Consider the following 20,601-nt stretch of genomic DNA (forward strand, 5'->3'; position numbering starts at 1 on the left):
CGAAGAACAAGAACAAGAAGAACAGGAGGAGGGCATGTTTGGAAGCAGAGAGAGAGGAGGAAAGGAAAGAGCCTGGGACTGAGAGTAGGGACTTTGAATATTGGGACTATGACAGGAAAAGGTAGAGAGTTGGTCGACATGATGCAGAGAAGAAAGGTGGATATACTGAGTGTCCAGGAGACCAGGAGGAAAGGTAGTGAGGCTAGAAGCTTAGAAGCTGGCTTTAGGTTATATTATTATGGTACTGACCAGAAGAGAGATGGAGTAGGAGTTATCTTGAAGGAGGAGTTTGTTAAAAAAGTTCTAGAGGTGAGAAGAATGTCAGACAGACTTATGAGTCTGAAACTGGAGATGGAAGGGTGGTGCTAAATATTGTTAGTGGCTATGCCCCGCAGGTGGGATGTGAAATTGAAGACAAGGAGAAGTTCTGGAATGAGTTAGATGAAGTGATGCAGAATATCCCCAGAAATGAGAGAGTGGTAATTGGTGCAGACTTCAATGAACATGTTGGTGAAGGCAATAGAGGGGATGAAGAAGTGATTGGCAGATTTGGTATACAGGATTAGAACACAGAGGGACAGATGGCGGTAGACTTTCCATACAGGATGGAAATTGCTGTAATTAACACTTTTTTCCAGAAAAGACAGGAACATTGGGAAACTTATAAGAGCAGAGGTAGGACAACCCAGGTAGACTATATCTTGTATAGACAAGGTATCTTGAAAGAGATCAGTGACTGCAAAGTAGTTGTAGGTGAGAGCATAGCCAGAGAGCATAGGATGATGGTTTGTGGGATGATTCTGGTGACAAGGAAGATCAAGAGGACAAAGGCAGAGCAAAGGAAATAGCGGTGGAAGCTGAAAGGGGAGGAGTGTTGTGTGGTTTTCAGGGAGGAGTTGAGAAAGGCTCTGGGTAGTAAGGGAAAGTGTCGGGGTTCAAAGGCCGACATCAACACCATAAGGAAGACAGGAGACGAGTCAAGTCTGTTCAGCTCGAGAGGAGAGTCAGCTGGAGCACCACCGTAGTAGTCTCCTGACAGCTCTGACCTCCCTTCGATAGCATGAGCTTTTATTTGTAACTGGTGTTGTTACATTTGCGTGAGCAAGATAAAAGTTAGTGGGTAGACGCCTGTGGGGTGTCGCTTCTCACGGGATAATCATGTTTTAAGCACAGCCAGCACTTTTCACAGGATTGTTTAAATCAGAGGACGTGGGTACAGGTTGCATAGAGAAGTACAACAGGATAAGATTACAGCTTGTACAGCTCGTAAAAACAGAATATGGTTCTCACATATGATAATATAACACAGACAGTTTTGCCACATAAGGTAAATTACTCTAACAGAAAGATTCCAGATGATTGGACAACAACAGCTAGTGTTATCAGGGAGACAGGTAGAAGAGATCTTCGTGTGTCATCTGGAAGAAAATATTTCTCGATAGTATCACAATTCTGAAGTTCTCCTTATTCTTAAAATTTTCTCCATTCCTCAGGCATCTTCTCACCCTCTAAGATCCTGTTGGATAACACCTCCCTATCTATATACAATAACTATTTATACTTTATTAATCCCTGTGGGGCAATTAATTCTCTGCAATCAACCCATCATGGATGAAGCATGAGCAGCAGGCTGCTGTCGGCCAGCGCCAAGGGCTGGCCATCAGGGGTTCAGTCTCTTGCTCAACAACATGTCAACACACTAGGACGAGACAGGAATCGAACCACAAATGTTACATTCCAAAGACAATTGCTCTACCTCCTGTGTTATGCCACCTGATTCTGGATAACAAACCTGCCCATCAACTCTTCATCATCACTTGGAGGAGGTGTCAGCTCGGCTTGACAGAAATTAGCACCTAATTCGGATTATTGGATCGATCCCTCCTATCCCACCTCTGTATATGACCGACCATCTCAGTCGGGCTTCTCTGAGCTTATTTCCCAAATGGCGTCATTCCTGAGCCTACCCATCCTCATCACTCACGAAGAGAGCCTCAACACCTTTGTGTCTGCTCCGTCCAGCTCTGTTCCCTGTCTTTTCCTCAATGCTACTCTGTTCCAAACCACACAGCATTGCTGGTCTCACAACTGCCTTGTACACCTTACTTTTAAATCTGGCTGATAATTTTCTACCTATCTTACCCATAACACTTTTCTCATCATACCCATGACACTTTCTCTACCTGTTCCAACCTGCTTGAACCTGTTTCTTCACCTCTTTTCCATACTCTCCATTGCTCTGGACTGTTGACCCTAAGTACTTAAAATTCTCCACCATCTTTATTTCCCCTCCCTGTAGCCTCACCATTCCACACACATATACTCTGTCTTGCTGCTGCTAACTTTCATTCCTTTGATTTCCAGAGCATACTTCTACCGCTCTAGATTTTTGATCACCTGTTCCTTGCTTTCACTTCAGATCACAATGTCATCTGCAATCATGGCCCATTCTATTTGCCCACGAAGGAGTATATTTTTTGCACAAAATCCCAAATGAACAAATTTGCTAAGCTTCAACGAAATTATTAAAAAAAACTCAATCTTGGAAGAGCTTTATCTACTTAATGTGAGCATAATCAACACATCCGCTCCACCTACAGTGTATAGCATGTTATCCAGTCAAGGATAACATGGTGCAGAGGGCTTCCTAAAGAAGACCTAATAGGTTTGTGAGAGCTGAAATTCTTACAAGTTGGTAGGTGATCAAATACTTGTGTCTTGCAATAAAATGCAAAGAGAACAGACAGGAGTACAGGGAGATACAACATAAGGTAAAGATAGAGGTAGCAAAGGCAAAACAAAGGCCGTACGATGACCTGTATACTCATTTAGATAGTAAGGAGGGAGAGAATGATCTATACAGGTTGGTGAAACAGAGAGATAAAGGTGGAATGCATGTGCAACAGGTCTGGGTGATTAAGGATTGAGAGGGAAATGATTTGACAGTTGCTAGAAGAGTGATGGGAAGATGGAAAGAGTACTTTGAGGAGCTGGTGAATGTAGAAAAGGCAAGTGAGGCAAGGGTAGAAGAGGTGACTATTGTAGATCACAAAGTAGCACAAATTAGTAAAAGTGAAGTGAGGAGGGCATTGAAGAGGATGAAGAGTGGAAAGGCAGTTGGTCCTGATGATATACCAGTGGAGGTGTCGAAGGAGAGGCTGCGGTACAGTTTCTGACTTGATTATTCAACAGGATCTTAGAGAGTGAGAAGATGCCTGGAGAATGGAGACAAAGTGTGATGGTGCCCATTTTTAAGAATAAGGGGGATATGCAGAATTGCAGCAACTATAGAGGGATAAAGTTGATGAGCCATACAATGAAGCTATGGGAAAGAGTAGTGGAAACTAGACTAAGAGCAGAAGTCAGCGTTTGTGAACAGCAGTATGGCTTCATGACCAGGAAGAGTACTACAGATGCAGTATTTGCTTTGAAAATACTGATAGAAAAGTACAGAGAAGGCCAGAGGGAGCTGCATTGCGTTTTTGTAGACCTAAAAAAAGCATATGACAGGGTGCCAAGAGTACGGTGTGCTGTTGGGGTAACAGAGAAGTTCAAGATGGAACTCCTGATTGGAGTCCATCAGGGATCAGCTCTGAGCTCTTCCTTCTTCGCAAAATCTAGAGAGGTGGAGGTAGGCGCCTGAAAGGAGAGGAATGAAAGTTAGCCGCAGCAAGACAGAGTATAAGTGTGTGAATGAGAGGAACTCAGGTGGAACGGTGAGGCTACAGGGAGTGGAGATCATGAAGTTGGAGGATTTCAGGTACCTGGTGTCAACAGTCCAGAGCAATAAAGAGTGTGGAAAAGAGGTGAAGAAATGGGTTCAAGCACCTTGGAATGGGTGGAGGAAAGGTTCATGGGTACTATGCGATAGAAGACAGGATAAAGCCAGAATAAAAGGAAAGGTGTACAAGACAGTGGTGAGACCAGCGATGCTGTCTGGCCTAGAGACAGGTATAATGACGAAAAGACAGGAGGGAGAGCAAGAAATCACATAGATGAAGATGCTGAGGTTCTCTTTGGAAGTGACCAGAATGGATAGGATCAGAACTGAGTCTATCAGAGGAACAGCACATGCTTGATGTTTTGGAGAGAAGGTCAGAGAAGCCAGACTGAGATGGTTCGGTCATGCACAGATAAGGGATAGTGAATATATTAGTAGACAGATGCTGGAATTAGAGCTGCCAGGCAGGAGGTCTCGGGGAAGACCAAGGGGAAGATTTATGGACATAGTGAGAGAGGATATGAAGGTAGTTGGTGTGAGAGAGGAGAATACAGAGAATAGGGTTAGATGGAGAAAGTTGACTCGCTGTGGCAACTCCCAAAAGAAGAAGATGGAGAATGAAATGCAAAGTAATTACTTATATATCATCCAATGTGTTTTTCTGGATTTCTGTTTAAGATTCCATCACACACGGTTGAAGAGTACCTATGATAAAATTACAGACCTCTTCATGCTTTACGAGTGGAAAAAGCTGAAAAATAAGCAGTGGATCAAATACTGGTTCTTCCCCCTGTACAACGCCAGTGCGTTCTACTAAATATGCAGCAGCCGAGTGCAGCTCATTACCGCCTCCGGCAGCAGCAGAAGATCGGGGAGGGTTTCTGGAACACAGCTGGAGCACTGACGGCTCGAATCAACGGCGCCATGTGACAGACTTTAAGAAAATGTTCGCCGGCTGGTTTGACAGGTGTAACGACAGGAGACGGCAGGAGCTCGCTGGTATATGTTGCCGGGCCGCACCACCAATGTAATTTTCCAGCCCAGACGATACGCATGAAATGACATGAGCAGCGCACTACCGCACCACGGCTCGACGGTTAACCGCAGCATCCACGGCCGGGATTAATGGGATCCCGCATAGTCCGAGCGTTTGAAAGATGGATAAGTTATTTCTGCTCGTTCTCAGTTATCTCGGCGTCTCACGTGTTTCATCGGGTAAGTTTGTGATTGTGTGCAATTTCAAGGGGCGTTTGCGCGGAATCTCGCGGTGTGGCTTGCTGCAATCCGCAGATTGTTTTTTTTTTTTTTTTTTGCTTTGTTTTGTTTGGTTGTATTTTTTTTCCCTGTGTAATATGTCGAAGCGCGGAAGGGATTGCAACGGCATGTTGTCGAAACACTGGATGCGGACCGGACTGGCTGGTAACTGAAACGATTATTGAACCGGGTGCGCTGAATGTATCCACGCTATCAGAGACACTCCCATGTTGTTGACTCATGAACTACACCACTTTTGACCTCACGGTTTGATGGAGGTGCGGTTAGAAGTGTGGGGCTGTGGAACTAAACGAATTTGGCTGGGCTAGATTTTCCAATAATAGCTATTCTTATGTGCTTTACGTCAACCAAACTGACCTTTGAATATCGTTTGTATGCAGGCCCAGTGTAAATTGCTATACACACAAAGCTTTTATCTTTACTCATGTATTCATGTAAACTCATGTTTACCATGTTGATATCTTAACATTAGAAGCATGCATAGACACTTTTGCGTATTGTACTTCCACTGTATTACTCTTCATTGGTTACTTAAAATGCTGGACTGAATTGACTCTTGAGGATCCCTGGAAACACCACCGGTAAAAGCGATTTGTGCTTGAGCGCTGATATGAATACAGAATTCTTCTTCTTCTTTTGGCTTTTGCCTTCAGGGGTCACCACAGCGAATCAACTTCTCCATCTAACCCTGTTCTCTGTATCCTCCTCTCTCACACCAACTAACTTCATATCCTCTCTCACTACGTCCATAATCTTCTCTTTGGTCTCCCTCGAGACCTCTTGCCTGGCAGCTCCCATTCCAGCATCCGTCTACAAACATATTCTATATCCCTCCTTTGTACATGACTGAACCATCTCAGTCTGGCTCCTCTAACCTTCTCTCCAAAACATCTAACATGTGCTGTTCCTCTGATAGACTCATTCCTGATCCTATCCATTCTGGTCACTCCCAAAGAGAACCTTAGCATTTTCATCTCTGGGACCTCTCGCTCTGCCTCCTGTCTTTTCGTCATTGTAACTGTTTCTAGGCCATACAGCATTGCTGGTCCCACCACTGTCTCGTACACCTTTCCTTTCATTCTGGCTGATAGTCTTCCATTACATAGTACCCCTGACACTTTTTCTGATATGAATACAGTATGTATATATTGATATAGTTTGCTATTAAAGCCCACAATCGCAAACCGCAAGCTACTAACTGTGACACTGACACAAATCCAGCCTGACATACTCCCACTGTCCATGGAAAAGTACCTATGGGTTGCTTAGTATCATCATATTATTCAACACTTCCTCTGTGCTGATCTTTTCTTATGTACACATTCATGCACTTCAGGAGCATACAGGCACAAACATTTAACTTTTAAAACAATTGACAGCCTTGGTGCTTCCCACTTTGTCTTATAAGCAGAAATATTGTTGATTTATTAAGTTCACAACACATCCTTTTACAGGCACAATATCAAGTACAGAGAAGGACATTGGTGAGGTTTCAACTTAATCAGTTATTAATTTGAAAAAAAGTTCAAGTATTTTAATGTAATTTTTTTAAATCTTAAAATGTAGTAAACTCATCTTCAGTTAACTGATGATTTTGTTAGATGATTTAGTTCAGTTAATAAATAATTCATGGCCTATGTAGACAGATACTCAACCCATTCCAATGTGTAGTCAATTTTTTTTTTTTTTTTTTTGGGGGGGGGGGGTAGTTTTACTCTTTCCATTTTACATTATATTTCACCAGAATCATGGCGTTTAGTTAAAATAATAACTTTAAATCATACAAAGTTATGACACTGCAATCCAAGAGTGGTATGATTCAGTTCCTAACAATCACATTCTTGACCATTACGTAACACCCTTTTTTGAATCAGAATCAAACATTTAATTGATCCTGGATGAAATTGTAAGCTCCCAGATGAGATGGGAGCTTATGAGATGAAATGAGATGAATTGAATAGAAATAGATACAGATAAGATATTAGTGGTGTCAGGGCTTAAGATAAATAAGTTACCAGAGCCGAATACAGCTAGATAGGCAGTGAGATGAGATGGGAGATTGGGAAGTTATTACTGGACTGAGTTGATGGCCACAGGCAAGAATGACCTCCTGCGACATTCAGTATTGCATCTCGCTTGAATCAGTGGAACTAGCCTAATGAGAAGCAGTAACAGTTTTAATAATGACCAATCCTTCTTGAAAAAAACTGACTGATCGACCAATCTACAGGAGCCTTCTCAGGAGCAGCATCTGCATAAAACTAATATATCTATAGATTTCCTTCAGGATCACTGAAGCATTTCTGATTCTAATCGGATGACATCAGGGTAAAATTGAAAACCATGGAAAGTTGCCTAAGCCTTGTGAGTATATTCATGCATGTGCCACTAACATTTGCTGCGTCATCAGTGGGGATTCTTTGTCACTGATTTTCAGTTAAAGAGGTATGTGCTTGATTTGGTTTTATAATTGGAGTGAGTGACTTCTGTATTCCATAATTATGTAGCCAACTTCATGGGCTACTTCTACTTCTGCTGGTTAACTATCAGTTAGAACATAGCATCAGAAAGTGATTTCATATCATGATCATGTCAGCCCATTAAAAGAGGATTGTTTTTTTTTGTTGTCCAGGTAGGAAATGTGTCATACAAAATGTTTAACTAGTTCGTGTTAGAGGCTGTGCAAGGCCTTTCCAAAAATACGTAAACAAAGCTTATCATCCTTTTTGCGATTAACCAACTATGAAACTTGAAGTACTTATCTAATGTATATGTCACATCACCAAGTGAAGGAAAAGAAGAAAAAACGTGAAAATAGCTTTGTTAAATGTTCAAATTTGTGTCAATCATTTTAAGCAAACAAGTCTTCTAGATCTTGTACCCTTTGTAAGCCACCTTGGACTAGACACATTAGTTATGGATGTGTCTCATCTTTGGACAGCTGTCTGCTTCTGGTCACCTACCTTTTTATAATATTCTGCAGCCCCTTTTCCTCATATTGTGTCTGGAAGTAGGACATATGAAATCTATGTATATAATGTATACATAGATTTCACAGTGGGTATGCAGTACCCACTGTGACTGCTCAATCTTTCTCAAATGTACTTCTAATGCAACAAACTGTGCTGCATTGAGTATATCTCTTAAAGGCCTGACTTGATATACTTCTGTGAGATGATAAGGTGTTCCTGATTGATACTTTGCCCTGTTCGATTGTGTCTGCCTGGCGTAGCAGCATTGAATCAGAGTATTGCCGCTACCCAAGGCTGTGACGGAAGCTCATAAGTTAACACAATAATCCCAGTTGGTGCAACAGACTTTTGAGACCTTCAGATTGTCCTGCATTGAAGCTTGGACCTTTTTACCCATCCATATTTTTCTAGTTGAAGAACCAAAATCAGATTACTGATGTAATGGGACACGTAAGCTGAGGTATGCATAAGACATCCAGGGCTGTTGGAAAACTTTAAGTTCAAATGGACAGTTTTTGTTTTTCTTTTTTTCATTGTACTTTGAGCCCCTGTTTTTTTCCTTCTTTTTGGTTATATCTCTAAAAATAGAACAAGACAGGATCTTGCATCGATAAAATAAAAATCATGATCGAAAAAAACAAATAAGGAAATTAACATACAAAGCACACGCAAAATGGCTGTGACCAAAAATGGCAAAGTGAAAAAGGCAGTAAGTAGTCTCCAAATAAGATGAAAATATTGCAACTGTGGATAGTTGGACTTCTGCAAACGTCTGCCTAAAAGAGGCAGAGAAAGCATAACACCATGTACTTGCTCTTTAAATATTTTTTTTTGTTTTCTTTACTTAATCTATTAACAGTGACTGTTAATAGAAAACCTCCCCACATTAACTATCTGTTAACAGTAATTATGAAAAGATTGTACAAGCAGCATTGCGATGATCTCCATTAGTCTAAAGAGTTGAATTTGTATTGTATAATACAGTAAACTGCTGTCTTACACTTTTTTTCATAATTTTTTGTAAAGCTTGCAATGAGAAAACAATTGTAATGGCATTAGATTTTTAGGGGATTTGTATTTATAATTTTTTTTTTTTTTCACTTATTCAAGATTTATTCAACCAAATTAATAGTTTATGTTGAGGAGAAAAGAAACAGGTTTAGTCGCATCAACGCATTCCTCACGATCAAATAACTTTTTAAGGTAGTTTCTTGAATTAATTAATAATCCTCAAATTGTGTTTTTATAAATGTAAAATATAAACGTGATCAGATGTCCCTGTTGTTGTTGCTGCTGCAATTTTAAATAACAGAACTTTATCCTTCTCGAACAAGATATGCATGCTATTCAACAAAATGTTCACAGTCCAAAAAGCTCTTCATCATAACTACAGCCAAAGACAATTATGATTTTGAAAGTGTTAATGTCAGATAAATAGTAAAGGTCATGTGCAAACCTTGAGCTAGCAGCTTCTCACTTGGAATATGTCATCCTGTCAGAAAATTAGCTCCCAGGCCTGAGCCTTTACCTGAGGTAGCTCTCCAATGAATTCGGGAAAAAAAAAAAGATCTGTAGGTCACCCCACAGGTCCTACTCTTTTTTTGCTGTGGATACATAGCCGTGTGTGTGTGTGTGTGTGTGTGTGTGTGTGTGTGTGTGTGTGTGTGTGTGTGTGTGTGTGTGTGTGTGTGTGTGTGTGTGTGTGTGTGTGTGTGTGTGTGTGTGTGTGTGTGTGTGTGTGTGTGTGTGTGTGTGTGCTTTAATTAATAAAAAAGGATATTTTTAAAACAAAGTGATAAGTTTATTCAAGGCTCATGATTGCTTAATAATGAGAATAGAGGTGAAGGTCCTGGCCTATTAAGCTTAAGTTTAACATTTCATCCTTGTTCATTCCACGATTTAGTGAGATGCTGTTAAAGGGAAATCCAGCTAGAGAGGTGTTGTGGCAGAAGGGAGTGGGAGTGTGCAATGTACCATAAAACGTACAATGTCGTGACATCTTTATTTGTCAGTATTTATAGTGACTAAGAAATAGTTGGGTTAAGATGAAGAAGCCAAGGTAATGTGTACATTTAAAATTTAAATTGGTTTGTTTAACATTTGTACAGATGTTTAACAATGTCTATAAACTCCCTTTTCCCAGTCTCTGGAACTCCTGAGTTTTGCAGAGGAAAAAGTATATAAATCAGTCAACTTATTAACATCTGATCACAGAATGATCTGTTTTATTTTCCTTTTTTAATTCTTATCAATGTTAAAAACTGTTAAGAGTCTTATAGAAAATATTTTTTTGTGTTAAATATAACAATGTATGAAAATTCTGGAAAGTACTTGCCAGGAAGTAAATCCTTAGTGAATAAAATACACTTTAACAAGTGTTAAAGTCAGCTATAATTCATAAAGAAGAGTCTAAGGCTTCAGTTATAAAAGCCCAAGTTTGTTAAAGCTAAGCATCCTTCCTCATGGCAAATAAAAAACAAGAGATAAACATTTTTCAGTATTTCAGAGAAAATATTCAATCTTCAGGATTCAGGATTTCAGATCAACCTGTTTTTCGCAGCACTCAAATGTTTCACAAGCAAGCATTTCTTATGCATTTCTGTTTTTAGGGGCACTGCATTATATGCTGTATAATTCTGTTAAATTAAAACAATTCAGGGGTTGTACTTTTTGTTTTTCCTGCAGTAGATATCACATTGTTGCTGCAGACCTGTAAACTGGTATGTGCAGGACAATAAATCATGCTTGCTCTATAGCAATTGTTCAGTGAGAACACCAGAATTATTATAGTATTTGTAAGAACAAGCTGTCAAGCTCCAGCATGTCTTGTTTTTTAACACCATTGCTGCTGTGGCCATGTGTTTGTGCCCATCAGTGTTTGTCTTTTTGTGCATATGTGTGTGTATGCATAGCCTTTACATGCATGTAAAAGTCACAGGGGATACTAAATTGTCTGCACATTTGATAATGTGTTAATTAGTTTAATTATTTGAACACAATCAACTGTATTTGTTAGCTAATTGTAATCTTGTTTGTCTGCACTATAGTATATTCTCCTTTCATTGTCACTGCTTTTTATCATCATTTTCCCTTCTGGAAACACATTTTTTTCTGCTACTGCGATTTAAATTATACCATATGCATAGTCTAAGGTTTACCTATCCTGAATAGGTAAAGAATATGTAATACCAATAGTAGTATAGAGTAGGTAAAGACAATTGTCCATGAGGATGGCTTCAGCATAACAGAATCTTGTTATGTAATTTTTTGGAGGCTTCTTTAAGGAAGTTGGTGAAAAACAAAGAAAGATGGCAAAGGTTGATTCGTTGTGGCAACCCCTGAAGGGTAGAGCTGAAAGGAGAAGAAGGTCAGAATGGTCTTTGGATGTTTATTTTGAGGTGTCAAAAGGTACAAGTCATGCTGAGCACTCAGAGCATGCAGAGGGCAGTCTGCAGGAGTCAAAAGAACACACAGCGGGGCTGGTTTTTTATACATAGAGAAGAGGCACCATCTTGAAGGACGCAGTCCGGAGATGTCTGGTCCCACAGTGGTCCCACTGTAAGAGAGAAGGCACCATCTTGAAGGAAATATTCCATCAGTCAGGAGATCTGATTACTTGTTTTTTTGTACGAGACTGAGTAGGGCACATTGTTTGGAGAAGGACAATTTGTCTGGAAGAAAGTTAATCAAGCCGGGACACCTTCCGAGGCTGAGTACCTGCTATTTTGACTTATTGGTGTGTGTGTTTGTCCACCCCCCACCCCCCACGCCCCTGAATGGAGACATGGGTTCAGATAATAAGAATAGGTTCCTACAGAGCAGAGCAGTACTATTAAAGAATCACATAAAATATTTCCACAACACATCCCCCCTTTTGATCATTCTTTGATCAACTATCATAGAACAGACACAGTAAGTTTTTTTTTTCCTGCAAATACAATCCCTTTTGGGGTTTGAGTATTCACTTAATTAATTCACCGTTGGAAATTACGCTGTTTTGGTTTTGTTGTCAAGAGTTTGGGTGCTAATCCCAGCGTGGCATATCCTACTAACGTTTTGGTAGTAGTTGGAAAATAAGATACTGGTGACACTAGTATACTTGCACACCCAGTTGTCCGGCAGCTGTCCTCATAATGTTCTTTCCCCACAAAACAACCATACATCTGCTCTGTCACGTTCTCCCAACTGGTTGCGTTTATGGTTTTCACATACCAACTTGGTTTTATATGTCCCACTTTTTCCCTGTTTTGTTGATGTGAATCACGCATGTGTGATTGGTGTCCATGGGTGTAAAAATCTGTGGCAGTGCATTTCTCTTTGCAATTGGGAAGAGTTTCTCTAGTGGTCTGCAGGTATTTGTTGGATTGTCGTGCATGCATGATTCGAGTAGACAATAGGTGTAACTATCATGCTTTCCATGCTGATGGCTTGCACCTTCATACAATTAGACTTTGCTTTCGTTAGTTGTGTGATTTTTAACCCTCGTGAAATTTGTGATGTTGCATCAGTTTGTAATGTCTGGTCATCATCATTATTGCTCTTTTCTACATCAGTAGACTTTTTGGCCACACATTTGGTATCCCCTCCAAAACATATGTACCCGCATCCTTGGGATGAGGGTTGGGAAGAGTGATCAAAGTAGGATTACAGATTGTATTCAAACAACTGGAGGGGTTTCTCACGATCGATCAACATCCTTTCAGCTGTGGGATTGGTTGACGGCAGGCACAGCCCCTATGTAGCAGTTCCAGTAAGTTTCCTGTGTTGGCTATGATGAACCCCCAAATGTCACTCCAGCACATCTGTGTGGATCCCACATTAGTTTGGTTGCAGGAGCCTGTTGTTGTGCAGATGTAAATCGTATTGGGCCTGTACTGGTACATTCCTTCTGGTCTGTTGCATTCTATTATTGAGCATATTATTCAGATGGTAGGGAGGGAGAAGGTGGAGCATCTGGTTCTGCTTGAGAAGTTGCAATTGTCTGGACATAAATGAGGTGGTTGTGGCAGAGCAACTGGGAAAGGGGTAGACTCCTTGTTGGGCTTGTTTTGGTTGTGGAGTTATCGGGGTGCAGATTTTCCCAAAAAGTATTGGGATAATTATTATTACAGTCAGTAGGGTGAGGATGCAGAGTGTGGGTCTTAGTCCACATTATCCGCTATGTCTCAATGGATGCCAGGGTTTTGCTTCTTCCATATTGAGGGACTCCATCTTCAATGTCTTGCCAGACATCGAGCAACCATCTTTACAAGTCTTTGGTTGGTGGATAGCACAGGCACAGATAACTAAACAGTATGTTGTCACTTTTTAGGTTTTAGCCTGTTTAGGTTTTAGCCTGAGTGAGTGCATTTGTGGTGTGTGGTGTGTGGTAAAATCTTTTGCAGTGTGGTTTTCCTCAGAATATGACAATGGCTAGGCACCAGGGATCTCATTGGCATCTGGTGGTGACTTGGCACGTCACTTGTCGCTCTTAGGTTGATGCTCCCGCTGCAACCCACTTTCAATGGCTGGTGTAGATCCAGGTGTCTCGTTCAGCTACGTCTGCAGCGGTGTGGGTGATGAGGAGAATCTGGAATGGTCCTTGAAAACATTTGAACTTCCAGTTTTTCCATCTAGAATCCTTCACCAACACATGGTCTCCAGGCTGGAGAAAATGGAGTAGGCCTGAGGCTGGGATTGGTTGGCCAGCCGTTTCCTACCGCCAGATGTCTGCTTGTTGGGATTATAGGTTCGCAGACTATGATAACACAACATCCTCACATAAATTTGAGGATGGAAGTGAGGCCTTTGGGACTTCAACACCAGCCTATGGTGGAACAGTGAATAGGATTTCGAATATACTGAGATTTGTGTATGTTCATTTTCTCATTTTCATATATATTAGCACTACAGGTAGGGCTTTTGTCCAGGATAATCCTGTGTCTGCACCACATTTTGCTACCTTTTCTTTTAGAGTTCCATTTTCTCTTTCTACTGCTTTCTCATATTTCTGCTTAAATATTTACTACGTTCATCGAGGGCATCATTAGTGAAATGCCTCCTTTTATCACTCGAGATTTTGGTGGGGATTCCCCATCTAGAAATAATTTCGGTTAGGAGTGCTATGATGACTACATTTGCTGTTTGTTTTGATGCTGGAAATGCTTCACCCCATTTCAATCACATGTCAACCATTACCAGGCTATACCTTTTCCCCTTCTGATAGGGTTCGCTCAATGAAATCCATCAGTAGGTGTTCAAATGATCTAGTTGGAGATGTATAGGATTCCATGGCTGTCACTTTCACTGGTTGGCCTGAATTTTGTTGGTGACAAGTTACGCAGGTTTCACAATATTGTTGTGCTGTTACAGAACCAGTTCTGAACCAGTGAGTTTTCATCTGGTTCAATATACCCCCTTTTGACACGTGGTCTAACCCATGTGTCAACTTGGAAATGTGGAAAGAACTGTTTGGGCAAGCATGGATGGTCATTAGGTCCTCACCAGACCATTGTCACAGGATCATAACGGCCCCTGAGGATTGACAGAGTTGTTTTTCAGGCGATGTGGTGAAATTTTGGAGGTCTGTGAAATTGGCAGATGGTGTAGTGATAGATGTAGATAGATGCCTGTGAGGGGTCGCAGAGAGGCAGTTTTGGCTGTCGTGTCAGCTGCAGCATTTTCGTTAGAAACAGTGTCTGTGTGATTTGTGTGGGCTGAGCAGTTACAGACAGCAATGGGTGATGGAAGGAGAATGGCTTGTTGGAATTATGCAATCAGTTTCTCATTCAGAACTGGCTTCCCGTCAGATTTTAGGAAGTTTCTGCATTTCCAGGGTGCACTGAAATCGTGTGCAACGCCAAATGCATACCGTGAGTCAGTGTATATAGTAAATGCTTTTTCCATGGTCTGGATACAAGCTTCCGTGAGAGCTACCAGTTCCATTGCCTTTGCTGAGTAGTGAAAGGCCGGGGTACCGAACACACACAAGCATGGTCAGTGACAACAGCAAAACCCACATTGTTCTCTCTGCCTTGACCATGGCAGGCAGATCTGTGGACATAAAGAATTAGGTCAGGATTGGTCAGTGGTGTGTCTTTTAATTTAGGTCAGGGAGTGGCATAAGTGTGGTCAGACTGAGGGTATTACAGTGCTTCACTTCTACATTTGGCTTTTCGAGGAGACAGGTGTAATACCAAAGCTAACGAGCGGCAGATAAGTGAGAAGTCTTTCGTTTGAGCAGAATCATAGACACAGCATGCGGCGCTGAGAAAGTTAGGTATGCATAGGCAACAATGTCTCGGGATACCGTGATGGCATGCTGCCACAGCACGTAGACACTTGGTAAGACCTGCTGCGACAGGGTCAAGTATGGAGAAGTAGGCCCAAGCTTATCTATGGATAAGCTGGAGGATAAGTTGGAGGATGACGGCTGCCATGCAGCTTTTCGTCGACTACTTGGACAAATAGTTCGGAGGGGTCAGGAATACATAGTGTAGGTGGCGACCGGCGTGCTATTTTTATTTCATTGAGGGCTCGGTTTGCGTTGTCAGTCCAGGTTAGTGCATCTAATGCACCCAGGCCAGGTTGATTGGCCATGTTCCTTAGTGGGAGTTTGATGGTAGAATAGTTAGGAATGAGGCAATGACATGGGAGTAGGAACATGGTAGTAGAAACAGGTTAGTCTGGACAGGGTCTAATTATTCCTGCATTGAGTAGGGATCTGAACACTGGCTTGATTCCATCAATTGCTTCAGGTTTAAGAGGGTATTGGGGTGCTTTCGGTCTGTAACCAGAGCACGCATTTATATGCACCGGAATGTATAATGGAAAGATTTGTGAGCTGCCTATTGACCTTGGGGAACACTCTTCAGGCATTCCTCTCATATAAGTCATACAGAATAGAATAACCATGCACTGGTCCCCAGTCTTGACCTCTGGGCAGTCCTTGCTTCTGGGGGTAGTCCCTGGCCTAATGTCTGGAATCTCTGCAGATGAAGCTGGCGGAATCATTGGATTGGAATGATCCACACTCCCGTAGTGGTTGTCCTCCCCTGCTGAAACGTCCCCACTGGAGCCCTCCCTTTCTGTAGCTTTGGGGTGGGCCCTGGGAGTGGCCTTGAGGTTGTTGTGGCTGCTAATAAGGGTTGGTTTGAACCATGGTCAGGTGTGCCATGTGATTTGTGTCTTTGTGTCGCTTATCTTCCTGTTTCTTATTTTCCAGATGTTGTTTTTGGGCATGGGCGGCATGGCAGTAGACTTCTTCGAGCTTGGCTCTGTCAGCATGGATGCAGGACCTGTTCATGGCTTGTGAGATGTCTGGCAGAAGACCAGTGCGAAACATGTTGCAGAGATGTGTTTTCCACACCCCTCACTCTGCTGGCAGCAGGTGTAGTTTGTGTATGCCACAGTTCTCCTTGAACATTTCATACAATCTCTGGTTGTACACAACACCTGGTTCACCTCTTTCTGCTTACAATTGGCGATTTTGGCCATGTTCACAGGTTTCGGAAATTTTCCTCCTTAAAACTATTGCACAGGGCAGTGATGATGCTCTTGCATCTCTTTCCTACTCATCTGCTGAAGGGAGTGGGGCTGACGGAGGAAGCGGCTGGTCAGGGTAGGGTGGAGGCGGATACGGCGGACACCCTGGACGTTGGTCCTCTCTCCCTGTAATTTGCTTTTAGTTGAAGAAGAGGAGGATTGTCAATCCCAGTGATCAGCCACCAATGATCCAGGAGGTCTCCAATGGATCTTCAGCTGTCCTACTTCTGACACCAAATTGTTGTGGAATTTTTGGAGGCTTCTTTAAGAAATTTGGTGAATAAAAGAGTGGTCAGAATGACCTTTGGATGTTTATTTCATGGACCCGCCTTCATCTTACATAAGAAATATTTCCACAATACTGCAGAACCCTAGAATGCCATTACCTGGTAGAATTACAAAGCTGAGGTCACTTGCAATTCCAAAGGGAGCTTCTGATTTCTATTAATCGATACACCAAATTCTATCATCAACGCAATTGACTAGACCTACAACTACAAGAAACTGTCAGAGAAAAATTGAATGTGAGAGGACAATATACTGCTTTTTTATTCAGAATACTGGCCAACAAATCTTTCTTCACAGCATAAGATTTAAGTCTTTCTTTGGTTTGTCATTCGAAGTAATCACTACCTAGGTCTTAAAATCTCCTTCAGTGACATTCCCAGGCATTTAAAGTACCGTTTTCACTCCTTTCCTGGCAGAATCCAGGGAATGAGCTACAGCGAGTCAATAATTGCACCCAAACAAGCTGATTCAAAGGTGCTGGAATGATTAATTTATACATTATCCTTTCAAAGTCTTTCACAGGTAAAAGAAAAGAATTAACACCTTTTATTAAGTAGAATAAACAATACAGCCACAGGGCGGCACGGGCCAGTGTCTCCCTGAGCCGGTCCTAAGCCCGGATAAATAAACCCTCTTGACGCAAGAGGGTTGCGTCAAGAAGGGCATCCGGCGTAAAACTTTTGCCAAACTCAAAGATGTGAATCAACCATAATAACCAGATCATACTGGTTTGGTCGAGGCCCGGGTTAACAACAACCACCATTGGTACCGATCACCTACACGGAACCAATGGAAACTGGGCTACTGTAGGTCAAAGAAGGAGGGGAGGAAGGCAGAGAGAGGAGAGGAAAGGCAAGGGCCTGAGACTGAGAGTAGAGACTTTGAGTATTGGGACTATGACAGGAAAAGGTAGAGAGGTGGTCAACATGATGCAGAGAAGGAAAGGAGACCAGGTGGAAAGGTAGTAAGGCTAGAAGCTTAGGAGCAGGCTTTAAGTTGTACTATTATGGTACTGACCGGAACAGAAATGGAGTAGGAGTTATCTTTAAGGAGGAGTTTGTTTGGAATGTTCTGGAGGTGAAAAGAATGTCAGATAGATGTCAGATGCTCAGTGTTGTTAGTGGCTATGCCCCACAGGTTGGATGTGAGTTTGAGAAGAAGGAGAAGTTTTGGAATGAGTCAGATGAAGTGATGCAGAAAATTCCCGGAGATGAGAGAGTAGTAATTGGTGCAGACTTCAATGAACATGTTGGTGAAGGCAATTAAGGGGGTGAAGAAGTGATGGGCAGATTTGATATACAGGATAGGATACCACCATCTATCAGAGGGATAGATGGTGGTAGATTTTGCAAAAAGGATGGAAATGACGGAAGTGAACACTTTTTTTACAGAAAAAGTCAGGTTCATAGGGTAACTTATAAGAGCGGAGGTAGGAGCACACCGATATCTTGATAGACAAGGTATCCTGAAAGATGCCAAACAGCATAGGATGGTGGTTTGTAGGATGACTCTGGTGACAAGGAAGATCAAGAGGACAAAGGCAGAGCAGAGGACAAAGTGGTGGAAGCTGAAAAGGATTTTGTATGGTTTTCAGGGAGAAGTTGAGAAAGGCTCTGGCTGGTCAGGGAGACCTTCTAGATCACATATGTCAAAGTCAACAAATTATCTCTGGCCCCTGGGATGAAATTGAGGTATTATTAGAACTGGCCCACAGGCTGCAGCCGCCTACTGGTGTTTTGGCCGCACCAATACTACATCCCCCACAATGCAATGGTATCCTGCAAACTCACTGCAACGCAGCCAGTGGGCTTTGGTTTCATTCTTCGTCAGCAGGCAGAGCAGATGTCAAATTTCAGCTACCTCCTCCCCAAAAATGGCCAAACGAAAGGTGGATGCTGAGAACAGGGGATTTCAAGGCAGGTGCGAGGCATACTATATGTTCAAGTAGGTAAGAGGTAAACCTGTGTGTCTTTTATGTGGAGAAAGTTTGGCTGCAGATGGGGATAGAAAACTTGAACCACTTTCCTAACTGCCAGACCATGAAAGAGAAGCTCTCTACCGCCGCGTTCCCAAGTGCACAGTTTGCCGATATAATCAACCTACTTGACACCGACGTCCGGCGCCGATTTGCTGACCTTGAAGCACAAAAAAGCAGGTTTACACTGCTCAGCAATCCTTTTGCAGTTGACATGGAAAGCGCACTACCAAACATACAAATGTTTGGTAGTGCTTGTGCACTTGTGCTTGTGGGTAGTTGCTTGTGCTCTAGTGCAATGACACACTGAAGGAAAAATATGAGAGTGGGGGCTGCGGAGTTTGCACGTTTCATCCCCGACATAATGCCCCAGCTGCGCATCCAAGCAGCTCAGACGCTCTTTATGTTTTGCAGCACATACCTGTGTGAACAACTGTTCTCTCTGATGAGGCTAAACAAAACATCGCACAGGAGCCGCCTTAATGATAAGCACCTTCATTCAATCCTTAGGATTTCCTCATCTCAGTGCCGGACCCCAAACATTGATGAACTTGAGACACCACCAAGTATCAGGCTCAGCCTCAGACAAGTGATCATTACAGGGCATGAATGTATTTTTAGTTTTTAATTCAGTTAAATTTTTACATTTGTTTCTACAAGACATGTGATTTTTCTTTGAAGAAAGTATTGTTTTGTCCGTGTGCCATAGATTTTTGTATTTTTATTTATGTTATTTTATTTATTTATATTTATTTTTCAGTTAATGGATTTATTTTTCATTTAATGGACTAATTGCAGATAGGAGCCATTAGATAGAATACAACTGATTTGATTTATTCATTTTTATTTTCTCATTTTACTATTTGAAAGCAGTAATTGATATGATCATAGAGCAGCATGATATTGCATTTTCAGTTTATAATGCATGCAATTTCATTTATGTATTTAGGTCTTGGTTCAATAGGCCATGTTCAGTCAGTTCAATATGTTTTAATGAACACTGAATTAGTCTGGCCCTCGGCTTGTAACAAATTTGTTTTTTCGGCCCTCCGTGCATTTGACTTTGACACCCCTGTTCTAGATGATTGGACAACAACAGCTAGTGTTATCAGGGATACAGGTAGGAGAGTACTTGGTGTGTTATCTGAAAGGAAAGTAGATAAGGAGACTTAGTGGTGGAATGAGGAAGTGCAGGAGTATATACAGTGAAAGCGGTTAGCAAAGAAGAAGTGGGGCACTGAGAGGACTGAAAAGAACAGACAGGAGTACAGGGAGATACAAGGTAAGGTAAAGATAGAGGTAGCAAAGGCAAAACAAAGGGTGCGCAATGAGCTGTATGTTCAGTTGGACAGCAAGGAGGGAGAGAATGATTTATACAGGTTGGCGAAACAGAGACATAAAGATGGAAAGGATGTACAACAGGTCCAGGTGATCAAGGCTAGAGAGGGAAATGTATTGAGAGATGCTTAGAGTGATGGGAAGATGGAAAGAGTACTTTGAAAAGCTGATGAATGTGGAAAATGAAAGAGAGGCAAGGGTAGATTAGGTGACTATTGTAGACCACAAAGAAGCAGAGATTAGTAAAAGTGAAGCGGGGAAGGCATTGAGGAGGATGAAGAGTGGAAAGGCAGTTAGTTCTGATGATATACCTGTGGAGGTGTGGAAGAGTCTAGGAGAGGCAGCGGTAGAGTTTCTGACTCTATTATTCAACAGGATCTTAGAGAGTGAGAAGATGCCTGAAGAATGGAGACAAAGTGTGATGGTGCCTATTTTTAAGAGTTAGAGGGATGTGCCGAATTGCAGCAACCAGAGGGATAAATTTGATGAGCCATACAATGAAGTTATGG

The 20,601-nt window shown here is 41.9% G+C and overlaps 1 protein-coding gene across 3 annotated transcripts in view; it reads left to right on the top strand.

The window, feature by feature from the left end:
- The first annotated feature begins 4,587 nt into the window (after positions 1 to 4,587).
- The window catches only part of fndc5a (fibronectin type III domain containing 5a), a 34,115-nt gene continuing 18,101 nt past the window's right edge, over positions 4,588 to 20,601 (top strand). For all 3 annotated transcript variants that reach the window (XR_015106184.1, XR_015106185.1, XM_086147150.1), the window contains exon 1: positions 4,588 to 4,936. Coding sequence is in view for 1 of the 3 variants with exons in the window: in XM_086147150.1 (XP_086003276.1) it covers positions 4,879 to 4,936 (58 nt within the window). In the remaining 2 variants the exon portion in view is untranslated. The remainder of the gene's footprint in view (positions 4,937 to 20,601) is intronic.

This window comes from Fistularia commersonii, chromosome 1 (genome assembly GCF_037954325.1).
Source record: "Fistularia commersonii isolate RoL2024-O1a breed Wild chromosome 1, RoL_Fcom_v1.0, whole genome shotgun sequence".
In the NCBI taxonomy this organism is placed as follows: Eukaryota; Metazoa; Chordata; class Actinopteri; order Syngnathiformes; family Fistulariidae; genus Fistularia; species Fistularia commersonii.